Source organism: Schistocerca nitens, chromosome 6 (assembly GCF_023898315.1).
Source record: "Schistocerca nitens isolate TAMUIC-IGC-003100 chromosome 6, iqSchNite1.1, whole genome shotgun sequence".
Classification (NCBI taxonomy): Eukaryota; Metazoa; Arthropoda; class Insecta; order Orthoptera; family Acrididae; genus Schistocerca; species Schistocerca nitens.
In genome coordinates, this window is record NC_064619.1 from 250,194,487 (window position 1) to 250,217,632 (window position 23,146).

The following is a 23,146-nucleotide window of genomic DNA, read 5'->3' on the forward strand; positions in this document are numbered from 1 at the left end:
CAAAGAAAGTGCCTGTCATAGTAAGAACAGACAGCAAAAGAAACATGTTCTTGTCATGCGTAAAATATGTGTTTATATTCTCTTGTTTTTAGTGTTTAAGCTGCAATTGCACACATACTCAAAAGAATTTCTTCATCATTAAGTTGTAACTTATGTCACTGAATCAGGGATATTTGGCTGTTTTTATGCATTTTTCATGATCGTTCATGTGTCTTGATAATTTGCCCGATGCTTGGAACACAAAAATGTAATAATTATTTCACTAATTAACTAGAAAAAAGTTAAAAACTAATATTTATCTTCCAGCTGATTTCTCACCGTTTTGGGATGCTAGTGTCTTATCAACTGTAAGACAGTAACAATTTTCTCGGAAGTGAGTGCCGTGACTGTGTACGTTGGACCTAACACTACTTTTTGCAATGGTGACGTCACTAGTGGGCTTTCAATATCAACTTTTGCGAATGCTTGTGTGCAGTATGATTATTCATTCCCTTCATAGCGTGTGAAGTACGAGTGTGTGCGCAGTCTGCTGTTTCAAAGCAACAGTGAATTGAAAGTATATCACAAATACGTCACTCTTATCATTAAATGTTAATTAATAAAGCATCAGCTATGTAAGGCTTCAAGAGGTTTTATTATAACTAATGCACAATACAAAACTGAGTGAGTAAGTTGTAGTGTAATGGATGACATCATGAGTTAGACGTTATAGGTTCGCAACTCGTAGCATGTTAATATTCATCTTCCACTTCACGTTCTCAAATTTTGTTGTAATTGTAATAATACATATGTTCTGCAATTCGATGTTATGTAACATTTCTGATTAGAGAACAAAGGATGAAATAAATATTTGCCTGTTTGTTCTTGAATGTGTGCTGATTTCCGAGTGTGTGGTTTGACAGAAACGTAAGAAGACAGTTTACACTCCTTCGAGTGAAACAAGCAGCAATAAAATTTATATTGTTCCTTGTCATAAATACTTTGCTGTTTATTTCCGAATATCTATAGCAGTTTTCATGTGTGTGGTCAGGCAGGAGCCTAAGAGGAGAGCTTAAATTTCTGCAAGTGAAATGATGATTAATAACATTCATATTCTTCCTTGTCACAAATATTTCTCACGTTGAGCAGCCGCAAACATTTTCCCATAAAGAGTTCTTGCTACAACTGAAATATTCCTGTCACTAACACGTCCTTAATCATCAACTTGGCGCTATAGCGATCGACAGATCAATAGCCTTACTTCTGGTCGCATTCAAAGTGCTACCATATCACAGTTATGTCAGTTCCTGCAAAAAGTAGTGCGAAACGTACTCAACCTATCATCATTGCGTGGTGAAGCTAAACATTGCAAATTATGTTGGCAACGGTGATTGCGGATTACATCAGCATTTTCTCTCTTACGCCTCCCTTTCCACAGTGGCCTAAAATATTCCCTTAACTGCCCACCACCCACAGTGCGAACTGTCTGTCTTTTGTGCCACTTACATCTCATTCAGTCACATCAAATATCAATAGGAAGAAAATTGAATCAAGTCAAGCAAGATGTTGAGTAAGAATGTAGAATCAAGTAAACCTTACTAGAAAGAAATGTAAAATCAGGGAATTTTTAGCATTGATCTTATGGGTTTTTACAGGGGCCACAAATTTATGGCGAAGAATCATGAAAAACATAAAATCGAAGTTTCACTGTATTTTCTTTTCACTGACGATAGACATTCTTCGAAATTTCGTTTGTGGTGTACATGTTCTAGTAATCTGCAGACTGTTCCTTCAAGAGCCACACCTTTCTTGAGTTTAGTGCTGTCTTCTGGCATTGGTAGTTCTGCTCTTCATCTTTTCAGACCCACCAGTAAGTGTGAAAGTGGTTTGGGTAATAAATTTTGTTCTCCAGGTATGCACTGCAGTTCAAAGTCGAATTCATGAAGATCTATTGCCAATCTTGTTAATCTCCGATGTTGCACTTGTTATTTGGAATGTCAAGGCCTGGTGATCAGTTACCACTACACATTTTCTCCCAACTGGGTAGTAACAGAATTTGGTTCAAATTCAAATGGTTCAAATGGCTCTGAGCACTATGGGACTTAACATCTGAGGTCATCAGTCCCCTAGACTTAGAACTACTTAAACCTAACTAACCTAAGGACATCACACACATCCATGCCCGAGGCAGGATTCGAACCTGCGACCGTAGCGGTCGCGTGGTTCCAGACTGAAGCGCCTAGAACCGCTCAGCCACAACGGCCAGCCAGAATTTGGTGAATCCAGTAATATAGCCAGTGCTTCCCTGTCTGCTATTGAATACTTTTGTTCACGGGTTGTCATCATTCTGCTCCCGAAAGTGAACATCTGGGTATTATACTGCTCCTCCCCTCCATTAGTTTGATAAAGGTGCACACCCACACCTTCACAGGTGAAATAAAAAGTTTTGTTAATATCTGGGTGTAACAATATTTGTGTGTTGATTAACACTGTTTTAGTCCGTTGAAATGCTTCTTTGCAATTTTCCATCCAGAGACTATTTTTCTTAAGCAGATTGTGCAGGGATTCCTTATTTCATTGTTGTCTATCTATAAAACAGTAGCAGAAGCTGTGTAGGCCTTAAAAACTTGTAAGTTGTTTCTTGCAAATAGATATTGGGAAACAATGTACTGGCTACAGTTTTTCTTTGCCTTTATACCTTCTGGTGTAATTATGTGTTCCAAGATTTTTGTTTCCCTGCCTACTGAACTCCGATTTTCTCATGTTCAGTCTAGCTGTTTCTAAAAATAAACTCTGCCGTTGCCAAATGCTCTTTCCACGCACTGCTTGGAATCAGAATGTCATCTGCATTCAAGGTTTTGTTTTCCTGTGGATCCTTGTCAAGAACTCTGTCCATTGTTTGAATAAATGCTGATGTGGTCAAATTAAGTTCAAAAGGAAGTATTTGACACTGGTATCACCACCTTTTGTAAAGAAATGTGGTATATTGTCTGCAATCTGTGTCCAGTGACATTTGCTAATAACCAGAAGTCAGATCCGGACTTGTAAACACTTTATCGCCATCACACACCTATAACAACTCTTCGATGTTTACCAGTCGGTCTCTTTCAGCTTCAGAAATGCTATTTGCCTTTCTCGCATCTAGTATTACTTGTACATCTCTGCCCTTCTTGTCTACATTGAACAATAGTCTTAAGGCAAAAATCAAACAATGGAAAATCCAGGATGGAATGTATGAACACCAGAGAAGGAAAGTTACTACTCACCATATAGCAGAGATGCTGAGTCACGATAGGCACCACAAAAAGATTCACACAATTAAAGCTTTCGGCCATTAAGGCCTTTGCCAGCAGTACACACACACACACGCGCGCGCACGCGTAAACGCAACTTGCACACACGTCTGCAGTCTCAGAGAGCTGAAACCACACTCAATTGATTGTGTAAATCTTTTTGTTGTGCCTATCGCGATTTAGCATCTCCGCTATATGGTGGGTAGCAACTTTCCTTCTCTGGTATTGAACAACAGCCTGTTGTATTGGATGTGCCCACATTCTGTGATTGCTGCTGGCAACATCTTTTACAATTCCTTTTCGACTGCTGTCCTTTTCGCTTATGAAATCGGATATGGAGATGTGAAATGTGCCATATGCTTTTTTTTTTTTAAGGCAAAAAGTTGTTTGCAATCTAACAGTCGGTGTACTCAGCTGTAGTGTCTTCTGGTAATTATTCTACAGCTGCTACTTTTATTTTTGTTTCCTGTTCTGAAAGTTCTGCTTCTTCCTCCTGCACTAGGTATGTTACTGCTCTGTTGTTAGTGGCTATTTTGTTCTGATCTCCCTCTTTTTCCTGCACTGCTGCATAATAGATACATATGAACCCCGTTTCTTTACCACTGACTGCCTTCCCAGAGAACTGTGCTGTACTCTCTCTGCCTTCATGTCACATCCTCATTTCATCTCTTTAGTAATCTATTTGATGCATTAACCATTCAGATCCCATTATCAATTCAGCATGTGAATTACATACTACTACGGCATCCATTCTAAATATCTCTTCATCGATCTTCACCTCCTACAACACTTGACATTTTACAGCCTTTGCATATTCTCCAATAGCTAACTTTTACCTTAGAACCACCGACAGGAAGGCTAGGTATTTTCACATCCATCTTCAGCAGCTACTCATATAAATTCTTTTAAATTGCAATCTGAGGCCCAGAGACCACATTCACTTTAATCTTGTTTCCACGTACTTCTGCTTTGATAATCAGTCACAACCTCTCATTTATTGTTTTTCCTTCTTTGTATATCAATTCTGGTTATTCTTCTTTCAGTATGTTCATTTGTATTATGCTTATCCTCTGTGTTACATTTGCTTCAATTGGCCCTACGTTATTTGTTCCAGCACAGGCCTGAACCGCAACTAATGCAAGTCTCCTGTGATGTTATTGACTGGTATATTTTCACATCTCTCTTGCCATTGTTCTTCATAATGGAAAGGTGGCAGAAGCACACCAAAAAATTAGCGGAGATAGAAATTAATACTCAAAAGGCAATTGAAGTGCAGTCAAAAAAGCAGAAAGAAGAAGTCCTTGCTTGTGGAATTTTTACCTTTCATGGCTGCCCATAAGCATACGCTTGTCCTCTTATCATTCCACCTTCTTCCATGTTCCTGACTTAAAGAGGCATTTAACACGCTCCCAAACAATCCCTAGCACATGACCAGTAGCACTTATGTATTGTTGACTTTGAATACCTTAAAAGAGGCGCGCTTGCAGCTTCAAAAGTTCCAGAAACCAGCAATGTGTGAAGAGCACTACTTTCTACATCCTAACACCAACGACATCAGTACTCCTTCCTGCATGTCGTCCCCCAATACAAAGCATGAAGGAGCTAGAGGACCCAGGGGCAGAATTACGATCCTGCTGCCAGAGTCCTCTGTGGTCGATGTTTAGATGAATGGCTGGGTCAGCCTGGCTGAACATATGCTCTGGCCCCTTCTGCACCGCAAACAAAACTGTATGCTTGGACCAGGTAGTGGGGTGATGCTGTGGCTACCTCATGTCTGCTCAGTGATTTGATTTGATTTCTTTGTTAACCCGTGAAACAATTTACATTGTATGTATTTTGTCATTGAATAATAGACAATTTAACAGTTCAAATTTGTTTCTTACACAATAGTTGACAGTGAAACTTTCTTATAATCTAATTTACATTTTTCAGTCTTATATAATTATTATTTCTCCATATAGTTTAACACAGAACTTTCAGATTTTAAGTAACTTTTTTTAATTCAAGTACTCCATTACTGTATAGTAACTTTTATTTTGTAAAAAGTTTTTTAGTTTTTCTTTGAAGGAGGAGATTGTCACTATGTCTTTAATGTTTTGTGGTAATTTTATTATATAATTTTATGGCATTGTACAGTGGACTCTGTTGCGTTTTAACTTAATTTTTTCTATCCAGATGCAAATTATTGCAGCTCCTAGTTTCGTAACCATGTACAGGACCATTGTTAACACAGTGTCCAATATTTTTTTAATGTACATAACATTCTGAAAAATACATTCACATGAGACAGTTAAGATTTCCAGCATTTTAAAAAGTTCAAGGCAGTGAGCCATGCTGCCACTCTTGGTCATTATACGTACTGCTCTTTTCTGCAATTTGATTATAGCTTCGATATTTTTCCTGTTCACTCCCCAGAATATTATCCCATAACTAATAACAGAATGGATATACGCAAAGTATACTGATCTAATACATGAAATATAGGATGCTGAAGTAAGAACTCTGAGGGCATAGCATGCTGTAGAGATTCTCTTACGAAGTATTTTTACATGGTCTTCCCAGTTCAACTGATTATCAACTTGCATGCCAAGAAATTTTATGCTTTCCACCCATTGTATGGTTTCATTACCGAACTTCAGGTTATTATAAAACGGTTTTTTGGTTATGTAAAAGTTCATAGCACTTGTTTTCTTAATATTAAACGTGACTTTGTTGTTAGCTGCCCATTCATATACACTTTTTAGTGTTTCTTCAGCTTTCTCTATTAGATCTACATGTGATGTGTCACTGATTAGCACATTAGAGTCATCTGCAAACACTATTGTATGCCCATGCTTTATAATTTGTGGGAAATCATTAATATAAATTAGAAATAGTACTGGATCTAGGACACTACCCTGTGGTACACCTATATTTATATGTTTGGGGTCAGAAATATATTTTTCAGTTCAGTTGGAGTTACATGATAAATGTGTTATTTCAGTCATCTGTATTCTATTTTCTAGATATGTTGCTTCATGAGGAAAGAGGGAAAGGTGAAAGGATGTGGGTTTTAAGGGAGAGGGTAAGGAGTCATTCCAATCCCGGGAGCGGAAAGACTTACCTTAGGGGGGAAAAAAGGACAGGTATACACTCGCACTCCTTTTTTCCCCCTAAGGTAAGTCTTTCCGCTCCTGGGATTGGAATGACTCCTTACCCTCTACCTTAAAACCCACATCCTTTCGTCTTTCCCTCTCCTTCCCTCTTTCCTGATAAAGCAACCGTTGGTTGCGAAAGCTTGAATTTTGTGTGTATGTTTGTGTTTGTTTGTGTTTGTTTGTGTGTCTATCAACATGCCAACGCTTTTGTTTGGTAAGTTACATCATCTTTGTTTTTAGATATATTTCACAATAGTTTCTATTATTTTTGCAAAGCACGAGAGCAGTGAGAGTGGCCTATAATTTTCTATATTTCCTGTGTCTCCTTTTTTGAAGAGAGGCAGTACTTAAGCATATTTTAAGTAGTCAGGAAAGTAACCCTGCTTGAATGATTGGTTTATAATATTAACTAATGGTGATAACAGGCTCTCTATACAGTCTTTAGTTAGGCTTTGTTGTAGTTGTTGGTCCAGGACAAAATAAACCATCTCCAGGTGACGGAATTCTGCATCAGGGTCAAGCGAAAGACAGGATAGCAAATCTGTGTTGGGCAGTGTGTTGAAAGTGGATTTCTTAGTAGTACCTGCGTAAAAACAACACGCAGTGCTGTATACACTGCACCAAAATTGGTAAATGCATCTAAGCTGAAAATGTTAGCAGTAGTAGGGGAGCTTAGAATAATGTCTGAAAGACAAAATAAATTATTTATGGTCGGTCATTAGCTAGCTGTAATTTGCTGCCGTACAAATACACATGAAATTTCTGGACCCAATGAATGATCTCTAAGGCCAGCTATTCAGTTTGTGAATAGGTGAACTGTGCTGTAGACAGTGTTTTGGAGGCATAGGCAATTGGTGGTTCAGACCAATTGTACAAATTGTGGGACAAAACTACTTTAATCCTCTGCAGGGACACATTTTGTCATAAGTAGCAACAACATGCACCTCCACAGCACCATCCTGAAACTGTACTTAGAGCGCTGAAAACTTTTTTTGACATGCAGCTGGCCACACACATTTGATGCTCTTCTTGCACAGCTGATTTAGGATGTGTGCGAATTGAGGAACTTTGGGGAGTCAATTTGGTATGGTACCCAATTTTACCCAGGGACAACTACAGCTGTTTAAGGTTATTAGAGTCAATGTAGTATTTACATGTTGACTTGGTCATGCGGATGCGTAACACCCATGTATTTAATGATGTGCCCCATGTATTTGATGCTGGGGGTGAAGAAACTGCACTTTGCATTCTGAAAATGTAAGCCATTTGGAAAGGGATTAAAGATTCCTTATGTGGTCCACAAGCATTGACCCCATAAAAATATCATCCAAATAATTACCACAGTTCGCAATACCTTGAACGGATAGTTCTAAATACTTCTGGAAAATTGCAGGTGCAATACAACCCAAATGGTAAGCTGTTGTACCTGTGTAAACCTAACGGCATATTTAAGATTAGCAACTTGACACATCAAGTGACGGTTGTAGATATGCTTCCTTTGATATATGTTTGAGAAATAGTTGCCCCGTGGCCAGGTTAGTCAACAGATCATGTGGGCAAGGCATAGGATAGAGATCAGTGTTGGACTTACACTAAGCACAAACAAGTAAAGACCTACTAGGTTTTTTAAAGACAACTAAAGTAGTCTAAACCGTAAAAATGGCGCCAAGGTTCTGAAGCTGTGAGAGTTCTGCTTGCCTTCCTAACCCCAAATGATAGCAGACAAGCTCTACAGAATTGTGGCACTGCTGAGAGCTTTATAGCAGTAAAATTCTTGCACAACTGAGCATTAGTTCAAAAAATCTGCACAGGGCATCAAGGTCAGAAAGAGGTACCGTTTCTGACACTAAATTAAATATGGTCCCATTACCAAAATCGGTAAAGACATCTCAGCCGAAAATGTTGGCATCAGTAGGGGAGCACACAACTAAGAATGTTAGTACACTTTCAGTGTTCCTGTACTTAGCTGCCAGCAACAGTTCATTGAGGAGAGTACAGGCCTTGTGGCAGTAAGACCCAACCTAACACTGAACTCTTTGCAGCGAAGGAGAGCTCAGCTACCAATACTGTCCTCAATTATTAACGACATGGGAACACAGGTGTCCAACTGGAAGTCTGCGGATCAACTGGAAAGCGTCAGGTTCTACGTAACCTTTAGAGGCAGCTGGGAAACTGCCTGCTCTGCACTGTGATGCTGTTGACCGATGAGGTGTCCCCATGCTGTAGCTGAGTGTGTGGCCAGCGGGCCACTTATTGATGCACTGGTGGAAGGTGACTTTTTGCGGTCCAGCAGTCCGCTGTCCTGTGTGGGCAGTTGTTTGTGGAATACTGGTTGCTGCAGTCAGAGCAGAACTGGTGCTTCTGTGACTCAAATGAAGAATGCCACAATGCCAAGGAGGGAGAGCATTTCTGACCAGCCCAGTTAACATTTCAAAAAAGGTCGCTTGATGCTGGGGGGGAACAAACTGATCAGTGTCCAGCCGCAGATGGTTGCTGCTGTTGTTAGAACTGTTTCTGTCAAAGTTTCAGAAACTTGGAATCTATAACACTGTAACTTGGTGTGAACATGTTGCGGAAAGGAGAGTGGGGTAAGACCTCATTGCTGCTTTGCTGTTCGCTCCTGACACAAATGCATAATTGGTAAACAGAGCCAAAACCATTGTGAGCTTGCCACTGAATAGAAACAGAGAGTGGGAACTAGAAAGTCAGTGTCCAAGGCAGTGTGATATTCCAAATAGCAGTAACATGTGAATGGAAGTAATTCATGCAGCATACTATACAAGATTGAACTAGAAGCTGCCTGTGTGGCCCGGGGAGTGGTTCATCGTGTGTGACTTGGCACATACAGCCGTGGTGATGTTTGTCACTCACAAGATGCAGTGCATCTACACTGCAATTGATCGATATCCACCGTTGCCAGTGATACAGAAGGTCTTTAGCTGTAAGCAGTGATGATAAAAATAGTAAGTTTGTATGATTTGCAATTTTGAAAGGTATTCATTCTCCTGCATAGGTTATTTCAAAATAAACACTTCATTTCATTAGCAGTTAGCTAATTTGACATTTTGGGCATTATATAGCTACATCACATATCACAATAGAAGCTTATATGTGCATAGCACAATATATTCCACACATTGTTGTGGATAAAGAGCATCTGATGCCATTCCTAATTGATCTTAAGGTGCAGACAGCACAATGTAAACTAACGTATTTCAATGTGTTATGTATTCTCCCACCATGTAAAAACCCACATAGGGGTTGCGCTTCTTCCGTTTTACATGTAGATTTCACAACATTGATGTGTGGAATATATCACATTATGAATGTAACAATTTTACCAAGATGTAGTTCTAGGGGGCAAAATTAGCTAATTGCTAAATAATAAAGTAATTATGAAAATGAATTTAAAAATGTTTTCATAGTTACTATGGTCGCACACCTATACTGGGACTTCAGGTCCAATTTACAAACTGAAATACATCTACATCTACGTGATTACTCTGCTATCCACAATAAAGTGCCTGGCAGAGGGTTCACTGAACCACCTTCAAGCTGTGTCTTTACTGTTCCACTGTCGAACAGCAAGTGGGAAAAACGTGCACTTAAATTTTTCTGTACGAGCCTCTTATTTTATTGTGATGATCATTTCTCCATATTTGGGTGGGTGCCAGCAGAATGTTTTCGGAATCGGAGAGGAAAACTGGTGATTGAAATTTCATGAGAAGATCCCATCGTAACAAAAAACATTTTTCTTTTAATGATTGCCACTCCAGTTCACATGTCATGTCTGTGACACTATCTCCCCTACTTCACAATAATACAAAACGAGCTGCCCTTCTTTGTCGTCCGTCAGTCCCATCTGATGTGGATCCCACACCACACAGCAATACTCCAGAATAGGGCAGACAAGTGTGGGGTAAGCAGTCTGTTTAGTAGACCTGTTGCACCTTCTAAGTGTTCTGCCAATGAATCGCAGTCTTTCGTTGGCTCTACCCACAACATTATTTATGTGATCGATCCAGTTTAGGGTATTTGTAATTGTAATCCCTAAGTATTTTGTTGAATGTACAACCTTCAGATTTGTGCGACTTATCGCGTAATCGTAATTTAGCGGATTTCTTTTAGTACTCATGTGAATAACTTCATACTTTTCTTTATTTAGAGTCAGTTGCCACTTTTCGCACCATACAGATATCTAAATCATTTTGCAATTTGTTTTGGTCATCTGATGACTTTACAAGATGGTAAATGACAGCATCATCTGCAAACAATCTATGACAGCTACTGAGATTGTCTCCTATGTCGTTAATATAGATCAGTGTTTATCTGAAAACAAAAGCACGGCCTATGCAGGAAAATTACTTCCCTCAAGGTATATACAGCAGCAGGGGACCTGTGCATAAAAAAGACTAAACACATGTTTGTTTTTGATCCCTTGTAATAGTTAGTATGTTTGTAGGAGGTGATTTTTAAGGGCCTACATGACTGAGATGTTGTGTAAAGACTGATATTCTTGTGGGTAAAACACTATGCTGGTATGTATCCATGCAGGACACATTGTTGTTCACACACTAGTAGATGTGGTTACAAAAATTATAAATCAGTGAAACAACTCACAAGTAACAAAAGATGCAATAACTCGTCTCTAGTGAGCTGTATGATCAAGTGCTTGGATTATAGTGTGTCATTCATCCAAAAGAACAGTTTCTTTTGTGGGAAATGCTGGCCATGCCCAAGTTAAGAACACTATAATGTTACGCTTGGAAAAATTGTAACATAAGCTTAAAAAAATTTTTAATAAAATATTTTAAAAGTCAAGATTGCAAGTGAATAACAGAATTCAGCTGATTATATTGTCATCTTCAGATCTGGAATAATAACAGAAAATTGTACTACAAGAGAGCACCAGAAGGAATTACATAAACCTTAATATACAGGGTGCCCCAAGAAATATAGTTAATATTCAGGGATATGACAAGAATGACCACTCCAAGCAAAAAACTGTAGTAAAATGCATACCTTAAGAGCTATGAGCACTTCACACTACTGTGAAGCACATATCTTTTGTGGAAAATTCTTTGCTTGCCATATTTTGGGAGGAGATAATATGGACCAAAACAAGAAAAAATTGCCAAATAAACATGATCTCTAAAATGCATACTTTGAGCTTTGAGCACCTGTTCATTTTCACATCTCTTCCATTGAACAAGTGCTTATAGTTATTAAGGTATGCACTTTAGAACCCAAGTTTACTGGACAATTTTTTCATGTTTTGGTCTGTAATACCTCTTCCCAAAATGGTAAGCAAGGAACTTGCAGAAGAAGATATTTGATGCACAATATTGAAGATGAAGTGCTTGTAGCTCTTAAGTTGTCAGTTTTAGATCCCATGTTCACTAGAGGTTTTTTTTTTTTTTTTTTTTTTTTTTTTTTTTTTTTTTTTTTTTTTGCTGAGTGATTGTCTCAGTCATATCCATTAATAATGACCATTTTTCCTGGGACACCCTGTTTATGCAAAAGGTCAGTTACATACCAGTTATAAGAAAAACATAAAGTGTCTGCTCATAAAATTAGACTAAGACACAATGTCTGCATCATAATGGATGTTCATGTAATGGACAGATCTCAATAAAATTATGGCATATACCATTGAGAGATAAAAACATCAGGTATTCAAGACCTAAGAAATAATAAAGACATCAGTACGAAATAGAATACAGCGGAAAATCCAATTGAAAATTGTTATGAAATAGAATACAATATTTTTATGATCTTTTATAAATATATTGTTATCTTGTCACTGTACGCATAATATTGTATGTCAGTGCAGACTTGGAAATGGGTAATTGTTCTTGGTTTATTGCATTTATTATTCTAGTTTGTATTGATGTCTTTGTTTATATGCTGTTATTTCTGCTTGTTGATCACCAACTTCGCCCAGCCCTTGAGAATAAATGTCGAGTGTGACACGCATACCTGTGGAGTGCTGGTGTTGCGCGTGTGTCACAGTCTAGTCTACATTGTCTTCTGTTTAGTTATTTATTGCATACCCCGTTCTTCCTCCGTGATCTGTATTTGTATCAAATATCAATGGTCAAAAAACTTTTCATGTACTAACCTTGTATACATTATTTTTACTTGAATTTTTCTAAACATTTGTATTGTGTTATGATGATAGGTATGTATTATTTATTCACTGTTTACTGGTCGATTTATTGTAACTGTGTATTTGCATGTCATCTGTTGAAATGTTGCCTTTCTTTGTGGGCCTGCACCATCATGTATCGCCATTTAGTCTGCTGACAACTCTGAATGGGTCACATACTACTAAACCAAGAGCGTTGATGTACATAACATGGTTTGGTTGACAAATAACTGGTGTAACAATACCGTACGCATAATATTGTATGTCAGTGCAGACTTGGAAATGGGTAATTGTTCTTGGTTTATGGCATTTATTATTCTAGTTTGTATTGATGTCTTTGTTTATTTCTTAAGTCTTGAAAACCTAATATTTGATCCTAATACTTTAGGATTAATGGACACCACTTGCCGAGGAGCAGAAGCTTTGAGTTGTTGATATGTCGATAGGCACACACAAAAGAAAGAAAATGTACTAGCTTTCAGAGTTAAAAATACACACAAGCAACCAGTGTGCACTTGCGCATGCACGCACACATCCACATGGAGCCAGCTAGACTCACTGTGAGTCTAGCTAGCACCATGTGAGAGAATAGATGTGTAAGTTTATTTTACTGTAGCGCTCTTTCTTATGTGTGTGCGTATCTACAACTCAACACGGCTGCTTTTTGGTGAGTTGTCTCCTTTAATCATAAGGTATTAAGGTATTTACATTCTACAAGGACTTTCTACAATTTAATTTTATGTCAGTTATATGTGTCATTATTTTATTGAGATCTGTTTCTTACATGAGCATCCACTGTGATGCAGACATCGTCTTAGTCACATTCTATGAGCAGGCACTACAAGTCTTAATATTTGGTAGGTAATTGACCTCTTGCTTCAATTATTAAGGCTTGTATAATTCCTTCTGGTACTCTTTCTTAGTGCAATTTTGTGTTGTTATTTCAGATCTGAAGCTGACTACATAATTTATTGAATCTAGTAATCATTTAGTGCTATTTACTTGTTATCTTGACTGTTAAGAGTTTTAAAAAATTAACTTTATGTAAAGCTCTTAGATTGCTTGTCTCTGTGCTGACTATGTCAGGAATTAACAAAAAGTTTAATGTTTACTCCATTTATTCTTATTCCAATAATATGTTTAGTGACTAATAATTAATATCTACATCTACATCTATATTCTGCAAGCCACTGTAAGGTTCATGGCAGAGGGTACATTTCATTGCACCAGTTATTAAGGCTTCTTCCTGCTCCATTAATGCATGGAGCATAGGAAGAATGATTGTTAGAATGCCTCTGTGCTTGCAGTAATTATTCTAATGTTATCCTCACAATCCCTATGTGAGCGATACATAGGGGGTTGTGGTATATCCCTAGAATAATCATTTAAATCAAGTTCTTGAACCTTTAATAGACATTCTCGGTATGGTTTACGTCTGTCTTCAAGAGTCTTGCAGTTCAGTTCCTTCAGGATCTCTCTGTCACCCATGGGTTAAACAAATGTGTTAACATTCATGCTACCCTTCTCTGTATACATTCAATATTCCCTGTTAGTTCTATCTGGTACAGGTCCAACACATTTGAGCAATATTTTAGGATGGGTTGCATGAGTGATTTGTAAAAGCAATGACTTTTGTAGACTGATTGCATTTCCCCAGTATTCTACCAGTAAACCGAAATCTACTACCTACTTTACCCACAACTGAATCAAAGTGATCATTTCATTTCATATCCGTATGAAATGTTACGCACAGATAGGCCAATTCCAGCTGTGACTCATTGATATTATAGTCATAGGATACTACAGTTTTTCATTTTGTGAAGTGCAGAATTTTCCATTTCTGAACATTTAGAGCAATTTGCCAATCTCTGTACCACGTTGAAGTCTTAGCAAGATCTGACTGAATATTTATGCAGCTTCTCTTCTCAGATAGTACTTCATTATAGATAACTGCATCATCTGTAAAAAGCCTTATTTTACTATTAATATTGTTTGCAACGTCATTAATATACAACATGGACAGCAGGAACCTAACACACTTCCCTGGGGCACACCCCAAGTTACTTCAACATCTGACAATGACTCTTCATCGAAGATAACATACTGTGTGCTCCCTACCAAAAAATCCTAAATCCAGTCACAAATTTCACTTGATACCCCCATATGATTGTACTTTTGACAATAAGCGTAGCTGTGGTACTGAATCAAATGCTTTTCGGAAATCAAGAAACAGTGCATCTATGTGGTTTCCTTGATTCAAAGCTTTCAGTACGTCGTGTGAGAAAAGTGAGAGTTGGGTTTCACATGATCTGTGTTTTTGAAATTCTTGCTGGTTGGCTTTGGGGAGGTCATTCTATTCAAGTTACTTCATGTTTGAGTTCAGAATATGTTCTAAGATTCAACAACAAATCAGTGTCAAGAATACTGGATGGGAATTTTGTGGATCACTTCTACTACCATTCTTATAGATGTGTGTGATCTGTGCCTTTTTCCAAGAACTGAGCATCGTTTTTGTTCGAGGGATCTACAATAGATTATAGCAAGAGGAGGGGCTAACTCAGCCTCAAATTCAGTATTGAACCTAATAGGGATTCCATTGGGGCCTGGAGCTTTCTTCAATTCTAATGATTTCAGCTGTTTCTCAACACCACTGACACTAATACTTACTTCGTTCATTTTTTCAGTGTTATGACGATTGAAATGGGACAATTCTCCTTTGTGGTGGTTTTTTCGGGTGTGTGTGTGTGTGTGTGTGTGTGTGTGTGTGTGTGTGTGTGTGTGTGTGTGTGTGTGTGAGCGCGCGCTTTTGCTTTGCTACCCTTAGTTTCAGTTCCTGTCTCATTCACTAGGGACTGGACACTCACTTTGGTGCCACTAACAGCCTTTACATACAACCAGAATTTCTTTGCACTTTGTGAAGTGCCATTTGACTATAATTCTGCTATTGTAGTCATTGAAGGCATCACACATTACTGTCTTGACAGCCAAACACGTTTCATTCAGCATCTCTCTATCTGTAGCCCTACACATTGTTTTGTTATTATGCAGTAATCTCTGTTTCTTTTGAAGTGTCTTTACAGTGAGTGTATACCCTGGAGGTTACTTCCCATTATGAACTGTTCTGCTGGGTACATATCTGTCCAGTGCATGGTCAACTATTCTTTTAAGGTTGAGCCAGAGTTCCTCTAAATGCTCCTGACCTGTGCTGAAAGTTTCAAGTTCCTCAGTGAGATATGGCACTACAGATGTTTTATCTAGTTTACTGAACATATATATCTTTCTGCTTGTTTTAGTTGTCCATTGTACTTCGGTAAGCATTGTTGCCCCAAATGCATCGTGGTCACTCGATATCAGTTTCGATGTGGACATCTTGAAAGACGTCAGGTCTATTTGTTGCCATTAGATCCAATATATTTCCATTATGAGTGGGGTTCCTAACTATCTGTTCTAGACAGTTTTCGGAGGTGTTTAGTAAAGTTTCACAGGACGTCTTGTCACACCCACCACTAACAAAACTGTAATTTTGCCAGTTAATCATTGGAAGATGAAAGTCTCCAGCAGTGATTACAGTATGATTGGGGAACTTACATACAAGTGAACTGAGGTTTTCTCTAAAGTTCTCGGTTACATCAGGAGATGAGTCTGGTGGGTAACAGAAGGATCCACTTAATTTATGCCCACTCCTGATACTGAGTCTTGCCCAAACAATCTCAGATGCAGCTTCAATTTCTGTCTCTGTGGATTTTAGTTTCTTATCTACTCTGATAAATACACCACTTTCATTTCCCATTTGCCTATCCTTTTGATATGCATTTAAATTTTCCCCAAAAATCTCACTGTTGTCAATTTCAGGTTTCAGCCATCTTTGTGTACCTAGTATTATTTTAGCCTCACAGCTTTTCATGAGCCCTTCAAACTCTGTCACTTTGTTGTTTTACCATTAGGATTTTAATACCTTCACCTGTGGAAAGCATTTCTTTTGATCTTACACTGATACTTCTGGGTTTCTTACAACTAATGTTATCTAGATTGGATGGAGGGTCACCTAATATTAAAAAAAAAAAAAAAAAAAAAAAAAGCATTTGTGTGCATACCACACAGTCAGGTACTGAATAGCAGCCTCTGATGTGTAGTGTGCCACACTCTGCAGTTTGTTGCACCCTGTTTCCTCAATGGCTGCCAGAATAGCCTCTTCAATATGCTGAATGAGGCCCCAGGCAAACACACTTGAGTGCACCTGGTGACCTTTCCTGTCCCTTGCTGCATTTCCCTAACGGGTACATCATTCACCATATGTTTGAACTGCTAATGATTAACAGACTACTACTCTTTTACGTTTGCCCCCTCCTGACACTGGACAAAACAGGTTTCCCCAAAACAGATGAAGTGAGGTCCGTTGGCTCAGTTTCAGTTAAAGACAGCACCTCAGCTTGTTGGTTATAGTGATCAGTACAACACCCTGAGTCATCCTTTGTCTCCATCAACCATGTACAGGACACGTAGATCTACCATTGACACTCCACTTGCAGCTGAGTGGGCGAATAATGACATAGCCCATACTTTCTACAGAGGAAACAGGATCCATAGGGAAACAGGATCCATAGGAGAGGATAGTACTTGAGGTACCTCTGGTGTAGGTACCAAGGGTATACGACTCTCTGGAGCTCTTCCAACATACAATTCACAGCAGCTGCCAATCATTTGACAGTAGTCAGGGGGAGTTCCAGCTGCTTACAAACGTCAACCAACTCATTCTTTGTCTGCTCTGCAAACAGTATTCACAGCGGGGCTGCTTTTTGGCTGGTGTAATGTGTTACAAGGCAGTGACCAAATAACTTTGAAGTAAACCTGCTGATTAACTTTTAATCTGTTGAGCTAAAAAGTTGCTAATTCCCTCTAAGAATTGAAGCAAATAACAAAATGAGATTTCTATTAAGGCCACACAAAAACCGGTGGTAAAAATTACTAGTTTCCTAAAACATTTTGATGTTAGTTATAGTTGTTAGCAAACTCGAAAACAGAGCTAATTTACGATAAATTCAGATAATATATAGGTCTGCTATTCTTCAAGGGAAACTAGGTGTAACACACTATGTTAAAAAATCTACTACAGTAACTAAATCACAAGTGTGATTTGTTATAAATTGCTCGTAGATAATGCAAAGGACAATGGTAACTTCTGAAAATTCTCAAAAATGCTCATTTGTTTGCGTTGATATACAGTGAAATTTAGGATATTACCTCTGTATTTCAACAGCTGGAAAAAATTGAGGTGGTGGAATCATTTAACCATTCACTAGCCTTTGTTTAATATTTTTACTTCTGTGTTTATCATAAATATTTGTTTTCTAAATTAATCTGTATATCTGATTTGTTTAGAACTTATGACAGTTTCTTGAATTTATATTATGCTTTCTGTATTCCACTGCTTGATGCTGCAGGAATACCTCTCATTAAATTATTCATTCTGAAAATTATCTTCCAGGGATGTCTTAAACTGGCAGCTAGTATCCTTTTTCTTCAAGATGTCCACGGCGTTTTGGTTGTTAGCAGTTTTTATTGTTTTCCGTCGGTTTACAGTACTAAGTTATGGAACGACATCACTTACAACAGCAGACATTTTGAGTCTACGTTGGAAAGACAGCTGGGATTTCATAGTTCACAGGCAATAACCATGAGGTGAGTTTGTTCACTACTTGTCTGAAATGGGTTACAGACAGATATTGCTTTATAGGTAGCCTATTTTGCTCTTGCGTTCGCTTTCTGAGTCATTGGAAGCACAGTTAGAATTTTGCTATAAGTGAATGTATTAAAAGGGGGAAAGATTAATTGTAAAAGCATGCCTTAAATAATTGCCAAGACACTCTTCGTAGCCGGCCGGGGTGGCCAAGCGGTTCTAAGCGCTTCAGTCTGGAACCGCGCGACCGCTACAGTCGCAGGTTCGACTCCTGCCTCGGGCATGGATGTGTGTGATGTCCTTAGGTTAGTTAGGTTTAATTAGTTCTAAGTTCTAGGTGACTAATGACCTCAGAAGTTAAGTCGCATAGTGCTCAGAGCCATTTGAACCATTTTGAACCACTCTTTGTAGTCCCACTGTAGTATAATCCATTTTTGTTTGGGTTTTCTTTTAACTAATGGAAAGAGCTTTTATCGTAATTTTTATTTCCAAACTATGAATAGTCTGCCAAGTGTGTCTGAGATGTAATTGCTGATGAGGATGTAAAAAACACTGGAGAAAAAAAGCAAAATCACTTAAGTTAAAATGAGTTTATTTTTTTTATTATTACAAGGCAGAATGTTTGAATAGCTCTCACATTCCCCAAACTTTCAGATTTGAAGAATTGTGCATTTGTAATATTTGAAATACTTTGATACTTCCTTTATTGCACTATTTCTGTTAGAATTCTTTAGTGTACATAGCATGTTTATAAATTCCCATTACACACTTGTGTGGGCTTACAGTAGGGAGCAAGTAGGTAGCATTTTGAATTGAAACTCATGTCTCAAAAAGTACTTGAGAAACAAGTGTGTCAGATAATTAATTCCATTTTTTACATGTGCTCAGAGAAAGAGCAGTAGTAATTTACTGTGATTCTGGCTATTACTACATTTGTAACCAGTTAATGTAATAACAATTTGCAATGCTAAGGAACAAATGAAAATGTGTAGTTTTCGTGTCTTGTATTGTACAGTCAGCATCTATTCTTCCAGTTCGAGCCACATTATGTTAAATTACCACAGTACTGGTTAAGACCGAACATTGTTACCACCTTAGGAAGCTGGTTTCAAATGTAATAATTCTTGGAGTCACAGTATATTGTCACTGCTCCATCACAGGCAAGGGGGACTATTAATTTGTGTGTTTATTCGTCTGGCATGGAAACAGAAAGTTTCAAAAAATGAGTTATTCTTGAAAATGATACCTACTTGCTTCCCACTAACTATCCCCCTCGGTGTGTTACTGAAATTTAGAAATACCTGGATTTTTTCATTGTTAACATCCTTTGTTGCTAATGTTGAAGTTCAGTAACTCTTATCTTTTAACATTTACACTATTTTGCCACCAGATTGGGCATTCCACTCATAAATGTGCATCTTTTTGATGAGAACCTTCATTTGTAACACATTCTTCTTGTATGTTTTCCAGACACGAAGAAAATATTTGAAGTGTGGAACATTTTAACAGAATATGAAGTATTGGCTTTCATGCAATTCTGAAACTGAACCCTGCTCATTTTTATTTTACAAGGCCCTATCTTTTTACCTACACATATATTTATTATGGCTTCAGATACTCTTCCTAGTAAGAAAGGCAGCCTCGACAAAGTCACAAGTTGTACTTATTATTTCAGTGACTTGAAAACCAGTAAGGCCTAATTCATAAATCTGTCATTTGCAAGCAAGTTTGCATATAAAAATGATAGTTGACCCTGCATCACGTATTAAATGAATGCTCAGAGCAACTCAGTTTACTGAGTGCTTCCAAAACTACTTAACTGTATCATCAGGAGCAACTGCTCCTGAAATTTGTGTAAGACAATATATTTTAATATTTTGAGACTTTGTAAAATATTTATACGAAATTTTATATCTTTTTCCTTAGAGAAAATGGCAACTCTTAATTGATTCTGCTGCGTTGTTAATGATATTGTAATATATTTCTTAAATGTAATGTTTCATTTTATACCTTTATTTTTAAAATTTTTGAGTTCTGAGATGTTATGATACAGAACTGTACACGAAGACTGCGTATTTCTTGACTATATTCGATGTAGAATGTTTGTAGCACAGTGACAGAATCAGAGTAAATCTGTGTAATTTTATTTATGCAGTAACAAAGGGACCGAATGTCATTAGTGAAAATTAATTTATTTATTAAGTTATATAAATATTATATATTTTATTTTTATATTTAAAGTTTTATATTCAATGTTGTCAGTAAATAAAGAGATTTACTTTTGAATCGTGACTGTGTATCATTCTTTTAATCTAAATGGGTACAGATAATAAGTATTTGTTTTTGTTTGTATGTATCCAGTGCGGGAGACAGATTAGTAAACAAGTATACAGCCAAAGTAGGACAAATAGCGATAGCAAAACCTCCATTTTCTGCTGCACTCTTGGTATTCATTAATGTACACACACGCATCCCCTGTCAGGTTAGCCATTTTTGGCAAACCGGGGGTTCTTGGTAGTGCCAAGCCTCTTAACACAATAAAGTTTAGACATGCTTCAGCAGTCATTCTTAGTTAATACAGTAGAATGTTATGTGTAATTAAGAATGGAACCTTGAATTTATTTTCTGGGTCATAAGGTTGGCGTTAATCTATAATCTCGGTCTCAAAGTGACTACTGCATTAAGAATAGGAATGAGTGCAACATGTGAGGCACCTCTCACTCCCTCATCATATTAGGTATAATACATCTGCTTGTAAACATGTGTGTTTCCGTTTTCTTATGGACTAAAAATAAATTTTGTCTTTACAATCCACACTCCCAGCAGACTGATGAATAGAGTTAATATAACCATGCATTTAAAAAAACAAGATGAACAGTGCACTCCTCTCAAGAAAATTATTTATGTTACATGTCCTTCGAATGACTACTCATAATCAGGTTCATATTTAGGGCTCCTGCTGACACCCGTGGGCAAAGAAATCAGTACTGCCACTGCCACTCCCCCTCCCCCAGGCTTGAAATACAGATATTTATTGAAGTTTTCTTAACATATGAGCATGTTTCTTGTCAGAATAATATGAGTTACAAACCTAAAACTGTGCTTATAAAAGCTACAAAACAATAAACATAAATGTAAACACTGTAATTGTGCTTTTATTAAAATTAAATCCAAACGAGTTACATTACATTTATAAAGGTATGGGAGGGGGGGGGGGGCAAAACTGGTTACTTAAATAACCCTAGGATGCATGGTGCCGAAAACACACATGAATGCATATGCAGGGCCTCCAAGGCCCTGCCCTAATTTAAAATTTTCCTCTTTTCATTTAATCATTCTTTGGAGTTAAATTTATTTTTGTCAAATTTGTTGTCATATTGAAAGATTCCTAGGATACAGGAACAGGATCTGGTGGGCCTGATTAACATTTTATTAATTTTTTAAAAAAACTCTAAGAGTGAATTTTTATTAGTTACATCCATTTACATACAACATATACAAATAATTTTATTAATTCACTTATAAGTTGCAGTTTACATTTTATAACATTTATTACAACCAATTTCTTCAATTAACACATACTCATCATTCACAATACTATGTATATAGGCAATATTTTGACAAAAAGTTATTATTCATTGTTCACATAAAATTGCCTTTTTCTTAGTTTTCATCATGTGACAAACAAGAAGCACAAAGAACGCCACTATGTTCCTTACAAATGTTGGTTTTACACTTAATGCATGTCATAGCACTTTTCCTGTGTTTATATGGACAATAATTGCATCTTCTTCTAGTTCCTGAAACAGGTAGTTGGTTCAGCAATATGACATCTTTTTGAACACCACATCTTTGCATGGCATCAACGATTTTCTGTGGAAGATTAGGGATCTGAATACGAAGTTCCATTAGTGGTCTTCCCATTTCCTCTGCTAAATCTCTTAGGAACAAACGCCTTTTATCACTTCTTTCACTATGGTATGTCAGATGTTGGGCGGAAAATAAAATTTCACTGTTCACTGCTGCGACATCCATCATATTCACCCATAATGCAAATGGCCATCTTCTTGTATGTCTCTTGCAAGTGTAATAACGAATTTTCTGGTCCATTGTAATGTCACCTCTAAATGCAAACAAGGAGGAATGAATCGCTCTTGAGGCAGATGGTTTCATCTCATTAGGAATTTCTGGTTTATTTTGTTTGATTGTTCCCACCACTGTAATTTGCTTCTGAAGCATCTCTTCTGCCAGCTGCACACTAGTAAAGGAGTTGTCAACAGTAATATTTTTTGATGGTCATTCAATGCTTTTAGCAAGATCTTTCACCACATTCAATCCAAGATTTTTCTGAATAAGTTCATGGGGCTTCCTTCCCGTGTAAACAAATTCCGTCTAAAGCATATGCAGATGTAGCATCACATAACCAAAATATTTTTTATGCCATACTTGGCTGGTTTAGAGGGCATATACTGGGTGAAGCTACATCTTCCATACTGACATGGTGGCCTTATATGTAGGATTTGCCTATTCATCCAAGAATAATTCTCTAATAGGGACATCCCAACTCTTCTCAACACCAGAAAGCAGTAAAAGACCAAGAAAACCCTCCATTTCAGCAAGCGAAACGTTTTACCACGTAAAGGAGCCTCTCTTCTGCCTTCTATATTTGTGCAGTTGATGATTTCCTTGGAGATGAAATAGTCCCAGGCGTATGAAAAGTTGCAGGAGGATCTAATTTCCATATCGTTCCATTCCGACTAATGTATGTGTCTTCTATACCTTTTTGTGGTGGTTCTTCATTTTCTGACTCTGATGAAGTAATAATATCGGAAGGACTGTCATCTGCCTCAATATTCACATCTCGAGGTTCATTGGCTGATTCTTCACAACTTGCACCTTCAAAAATATTTCC

The 23,146-nt window shown here is 37.5% G+C and overlaps 1 protein-coding gene across 1 annotated transcript in view; it reads left to right on the top strand.

Annotated features, from left to right (window-relative positions):
• LOC126263630 (protein O-mannosyltransferase 1) overlaps positions 1-20,463 on the top strand; it is a 176,326-nt gene extending 155,863 nt beyond the window's left edge. The window contains exons 13-14 of the mRNA XM_049960721.1: positions 18,043-18,236; positions 19,705-20,463. Coding sequence (XP_049816678.1) covers positions 18,043-18,229 — 187 coding nt within the window. The 3' untranslated portion in view covers positions 18,230-18,236; positions 19,705-20,463. The remainder of the gene's footprint in view (positions 1-18,042; positions 18,237-19,704) is intronic.
• The last annotated feature ends 2,683 nt before the right edge of the window (positions 20,464-23,146 follow it).